We start from the raw sequence: 6045 nt of genomic DNA, 5'->3' as shown, positions 1-6045 counted from the left end.
GACTAAAAATTAATTCGGTAAAGCAAACGTGTGGATGGCTGGGTCAATTGAAATGGAAAATCTTCAACTGCCATCATCGCGCAGGGTCTCGATTGTCTGGAAATAACTGTCTCAACGCTTGCCATGCGCAGTGTGCCGATGCACTCTCAACATGTGCGGTTTGGTGTTTAAGGTTTGATCTCTGTTTAATTTGTTTTTCCAAAATTTGGTCTTAACTACATGTTTCTGCAAGCATAATCAAGAAGGCATGTAAATCAAAGGAAATGAATAGGCTGGCGATTTCTGATCCCAAGGCATGGGTAGGGTTGAACTCTGCTTACCCTGCCACGGGGGAGGAGCTACCAGGATCTGCACAGATATACAAGCATAGCTCTATCTATGATCAACATCATGTGAATACATCTAAAGCACCTCAATTCCAAGAGAACATAGTTGGGGAGATGGTAAGCATCAAGGACACGCTCAAATCTTTGGATCAGATGGCTTGCCTGCCTTCTGCAGATGACATTATCTGCATCTTGGAGAAATGCAGGAAAAAGAAACACTTGGCCTATGCCAAGCGCGTACACGAACACATCTGCGACATTGGGCTTGACGCTCACAAGATGCTCGAGGGTCACTTCGTCTCTATGTTCGTGGAATGTAGAAGTGTACGTGATGCTCAGCATGCTTTTAACAGGTTGGTTTCCCGGGATGAGTACTCTTGGACATACCTCATTCAAGGGTATATTGACAGTGGGGGATTGCAACATGCATTTGAGTTGTTCAGAAGAATGCAAGAGGATTGCATACATCCTAGCAAGTATACATATGTGGTCCTGTTGAAAGCTTGTGCTGGGATTAAGTGCATGGAAAGAGGGAGAGAAATTCACACTGAGATTGTCAAAGAGGGTTATGAGAATGATACTTTTGTCCGAAGCACGTTGGTGGACATCTACATGAAAATTGGCTCACTTGCAGAAGCACGTGAAGTTTTCAATGAGTTGCCAGTTCGAGATGTGGTCTTGTGGACTGCACTGATTGGAGGGTATGCTGAGCAAGGGCTTAGTGGGGAAGCCTTGAACTGTTTCGAACAGATGCAACTGGAGGGTGTGTCTCCAGATCAGGTCACATACATCTGCAGCTTGAAATCTTGCAGCAGCTTAGGAGCAATAGACACAGGCCAAGCAATACATGGTGAGATCGTCAAAGATGGATTCGAAACAGATTCTTATGTGGGTAGCGCTTTGGTGGGTATGTATGCCAAATGCGGTTTGCTTGCAGAAGCACAGGAACTGCTCCGTGAGCTTCCAATGCGAGGTGTAGTCTTGTGGAATGCTTTAATTTCAGGGTATTCCGAACACGGGCTTGGGGAGGAAGCCCTAAAGTGTTTGGAGCAGATGAGATCAGACAGCGTCTCCCCAAATGTTGTTACATTTGTTTGCAGCTTGAAAGCTTGTGGTACCACTGGAGCTGTACAGATGGGCCAAGAAGTACACGCTCAGATTGTCAAACAGGGATTTGAAAGTGATAGCTTTGTCGGTAGCATTTTAATAGATATGTACACCAAATGTGGCTCACTTGAAGAAGCACATAAAGTGTTTGAAGAGCTGGCTGCTCGAGATGTAGTATCATGGACCACTTTAATTGCAGGTTATGTTGAACACGGATTTTGTGAGGAAGCACTGAGTTGCCTGGAAGAGATGCAAGAGGAGGGCATATCTCCTGATGCTCTTACTTTTGTTTGCATCTTGAATAGTTGTGGCAGCACAAGAGCTCTGGAAAGGGGCCGTGAGGCTCACATTGAGACTGTCAAGCGAGGACTTGGAGGAGGCCCTTTTATCAGCAGTACTTTGGTAAAAATGTATGCAGAGTTTGGCTTGTTTGCAGAAGCACAAGATATGTTTAACAGACTGCCAGTCAAAGATGTCACATCATGGAATGCACTGATTGGAGGGTTTGCCGAACATGGGCTTGGTGAGGAAGCACTGAACTGTATGGAACGGATGCAATTGGAGGGTGCATCCATGAATGCCACCACTTTTCTTAACAGTTTAAAAGCCTGCGGCAGCATAGAAGCTGCAGAAAAGGGCTTTGAGATACACTCTGAGATTGTCAGATATGGTTTTGAAGTAGATCCTTTTATTGGAAACATTCTAGTGGATATGTACTCAAAATTTGGCTATCTTTCAGAAGCACAGGAAGTGTTTGACGGGCTGTCAGTTCGAGGCACTGTTTCATGGACTGCACTAATTGCAGGGCATGCTGAGCATGGGCATGGTAAAGAAGTCCTCAACTGTTTGGAGCATATGCAAGTGGAGGGTGTTTCTCAGGATGTTGTCACATTCCTCTGCAGCTTGAAAGCTTGTTGCAGCATAGGAGCCTTGAACAAGGGTCGGGAACTACACAATGAAATCGTCAAAGAAGGATTAGAAAGTGATACTTTTGTTGGAAGTACTTTAGTGGACATGTATGCTAAATGGGGCTCCCTTCCTGAAGCACAAGGAGTGCTTGATGAACTACCAGTTCGAAATGTGGTCTCATGGACTGCTGTTGTTGCAGCATATGCCCAGCACGGACAGTTCAAAGATGCAGTGAGATGCTTGGAACAGATGCAACTGGAGGGTGTCTCTCCAAATGCCGTCACGTATGTCTCCGCCTTGAAAGCTTGTAGCAGCACAACAGTCATAAACAAGGGACAAGAAGTACACTCTGAGATTGTCAAAGTGGGAATGGAAAGTAAGTCTTTCATTTGCAGCACTTTGGTAGATCTGTATGCCACGTGTGGCTTACTCACAGAAGCGCAGGAAGTGTTTGACAAGCTAACAGCTCGAGATCTGTTGTCATGGAATGCGTTGATTGGAGGCTATGCTGAACATGGGCTTGGCCAGCAAGCACTTGACTGTTTGGAACAAATGCAAGTAGAGGGTAGGAATCCAGATGATGTCACATACATTTACAGTCTGAAAGCTTGTGGCAGCCTAGGAACCATAGATATAGGACAGCAAATATATGCTGCAATTATCAAAAAGGGTTTTGAATCAAACCCTTTTGTTAGCAACTCTTTGGTGGATATGTATTCTAAACGCTGTGCATTTCTAGAAGCACGGAAAGTGTTCAACCAGTTGCCAGTTCGAGACACTGTTTCATGGAATCCACTAATTGTAGGGTATTTTGAACAAGGTCTTGGCCAGGAAGCATTGAGTTATTTTGAACAGATGCAGCTGGAGGGTGTCCTTCCAGATGTAGTTTCGTGGAATGCTGTGCTTCTCGGTTGTGCTGAGCAAGGGGAAAATGAGAGAGTTTTTATGATGTATGCACAAATGCAAGAACGAGGTATATGTCCAAACAGTGCGACCTTTGTGAGCATCATAAAAGCTTGTGGTAACACAGCAGCCATAGAGTTGGGAGAAAAAATTTATGCTCAGGTCTGCAGAGATGGTAGACTTGAGGCTACTGAAATAATCCTGGCAACTGCCCTTATTGACATGTATGGAAAATGTGGTAGCATGGCTAATGCCCAGCAGGTGTTTGATGTGATACCCACGAGGGACCCTACAATGTGGAATGCATTGATTACAGGGTATTCTCGCCAAGGAGAGAGTGAATATGCTCTACATATGTTTGAGAGGATGAAAAAGGAAGGCACAGAGCCAGATGCAATCACGTTCCTTTGTGTTCTTACGGTATGTAATCATGCAGGTCTGCGGGATAAGGCCCAAGAATACTTCGAAAGTATGAGCAAAGAGTATGGCATTCCTTCATCTATCAAGCACCACAATTGCATGATTGATCTCCTTGGCCGTGCTGGCCAACTCAATGATGCTTTGATGTTGTTGAAGCAGATGCCCTTTCAACCTAATGATGCGACTTTGAATACTCTGTTAGGTGCATGTCGGAAGTGGGGTAATGTGGAGGTCGGCAAACAGGTCTTTGAATGTGCAGTGAGATTGGATCAGAAGCATGCTGGGGCATTTGTCTTGATGTCCAACATCTATGCTGATGTTCACATGTGGGAGGACTCGAGAAAGATCGAGGCAATGAAACTAAATTTACAAGCACTGAAGAAGCCACCAAAGAGCTGGATTGAGATTAGCGGAGTTGTGCAAACCTTCTTGGCAGATGATACAACGCATTCTCAAACCCAAGATGTCTATACAAAGCTGAAACATCTCTCTTCAAAAATAGAAGAGAAACAGGTCACAGGTATGGACCATGCGTTAGTGAACTTACATATGGATAAAGAAGCAGACGTTTCATGGGGAGAAAGTGAAAAGCTGGCCATTGCTTGTGGCCTTATTAACACGCCTGAGGAGAAACCATTGCGTATTGTGAAAAATTCACAGGTTTCGGATGCCTGTCATGTGACCTTGGCAGTTGTTTCCGAAGTAGAGCGACGGACGATTTTTTGCAGGGATGCAAGCCGTTTTCATATCTCAAAGGATGGCAAGTGCTCTTGTGGGGGGTAGTGCTTAAAAACTGCAGGTGTAAGATCTGCTTTTTGCTTTACTACGAGAGAGTGATTGCCACATTCATCCTCCAGCAAATGCTTTTCCTACGAGATTCTGCGACCTTGGGAAGGAAGCTATGTGACCTGCTTATTTGAATCGGGGTTGCGGGTAGTGTAAAAGTCATCAGACAGGCCACCCAAGAAAAGCCATGTGGGCATCATTTGGTATGTCCACCGTACATGCTCACATGAGCAATGACTTTAAAAAGGTTGAGACAATGGAAGTGACAGACTGAGAATTGGTTTTAAGGATGCGACTTTGAATACTCTGTTAGGTGCCTGTCGGAAGGTGAAGTATTTTAGGGGAATGCATGCGAGAGCACACACAGATCTAGAAGCAGCTGTAGAAAGCAACTGTTTGCTCAGTTCTGGAAGAAGTAAAATAATGGCAGGCTGTGTGGTCATCAGCAAGAGTACTGGAAATCACTTTTGGTGACCATGTGCCAGCAGTTTCCTACAGAAATCTGGAAGTGCTGTGAATATTCTGTTAGCACCAGGAGGGAGTCAACTCGTCTGGAGCAGGATACGTCACTACAAATGCATGGCGAAAGACAGAGGTGAAGTTACTTGAAGTAAGAGTCTAGGCAATGGTCTGCTAAGAGAGCAGGAGAAACCAGCAGCAGTTATGGAAATGTGTCTGCACAGGATTATATGGTTAAGCAAAGAGATGAGGCTTGTTTATGTAGACAACCAGCCACTCTCTCTGTATCATACACCGTGGCCTGGCTTCCCAGTGCATTGTCGAATCCCAGCAGTTTACCTGTGAGCTGCCCTTGACAAGAATTGCAGAGCTAAAAAACTTTCACCACGAAATTAGTTTCTAACGAATCAGCGATCTTGAATTCGCAGAGCAAATTTACAACCAGTGAGAACTTGAATCTGTTCCAGCTGGGAATGGCAAGCTGCATGCCATTCCTTGCTGTTGGTATCCACAGGATTAGAGCTGATGCTATGGTGGGTGCAAGATGTCCATGATGTGATTGTAGGAGCAGAAGAGAGAGAGGGAGAGTAAGATGGTCCATGATGTGAGTGTGCAAAGAGAGATGGAGATGGAGGTTCAAGCCATGGAGATGGTGTTGAGAGATAGAGAGAGAGAGAAGTGATAGCCAACAATAGAGAGATTGCACATTACAACAATCATTGTATTATGATAATACTTCCATCATGTACAATGCTCTATATAAGCACCAAGGCCCTATCTTATGTTCTCTTAACAAGAGGATGTTCACACCTAAAGTGTTCACACACCATTGGACACTTACTAGACTCTGAAATAACCAACAAACCCCACTTCGGAGTGAAGGACTGTCATATGCAGTAGAATTTGTGTGAGCTCTCTTTCCTCTTCTCCCTATTGTCTTGCATGTTAGACATGTATTGCTTAATGGGTGCGTGTTTAGGTAGGATTAATTACAAGCTCTCCCTTGCATGAGTTTCCCCTCTCATACCCCCTCTTGTCAGTGAGAACCACCATGAAGGAAACCCTCTTCTTGCCTCCATCAAGGCGATTGAAGCTCTTTCACCACACTTCATTGCTATGGAGCTCTGTGGCGTGA

The 6045-nt window shown here is 44.8% G+C and overlaps 1 protein-coding gene across 1 annotated transcript; it reads left to right on the top strand.

Moving 5' to 3' along the window:
- The first annotated feature begins 263 nt into the window (after positions 1-263).
- LOC147638070 (pentatricopeptide repeat-containing protein At3g03580-like) lies at positions 264-6045 on the top strand. The gene is made up of 5 exons (XM_086798740.1): positions 264-4429; positions 4882-5046; positions 5176-5251; positions 5339-5443; positions 5890-6045. The coding sequence occupies exons 1-5, from the start codon at positions 264-266 to the stop codon at positions 6043-6045; spliced, it is 4668 nt and encodes a 1555-aa protein (XP_086654866.1).

The sequence above is a fragment of the Cibotium barometz genome, chromosome 5, assembly GCF_041138505.1.
Source record: "Cibotium barometz isolate CiBa-2024 chromosome 5, ASM4113850v1, whole genome shotgun sequence".
Taxonomy (NCBI): Eukaryota; Viridiplantae; Streptophyta; class Polypodiopsida; order Cyatheales; family Cibotiaceae; genus Cibotium; species Cibotium barometz.
Note: the sequence above shows the minus strand (reverse complement) of the source record. Positions and strands in the feature narration are given on the sequence as shown.

What these genes read in the sequence shown, in the direction of transcription:
- LOC147638070 (XM_086798740.1), top strand. Translation starts at nt 264, where the DNA reads ATGAATAGGCTGGCGATTTCTGATCCCAAGGCATGGGTAGGGTTGAAC. An exon ending in CATATCTCAAAGGATGGCAA is followed by an intron (nt 4,430 to 4,881) that starts GTGCTCTTGTGG and finishes AAATAATGGCAG; the next exon opens with GCTGTGTGGTCATCAGCAAG. An exon ending in ATGCATGGCGAAAGACAGAG is followed by an intron (nt 5,047 to 5,175) that starts GTGAAGTTACTT and finishes TTGTTTATGTAG; the next exon opens with ACAACCAGCCACTCTCTCTG.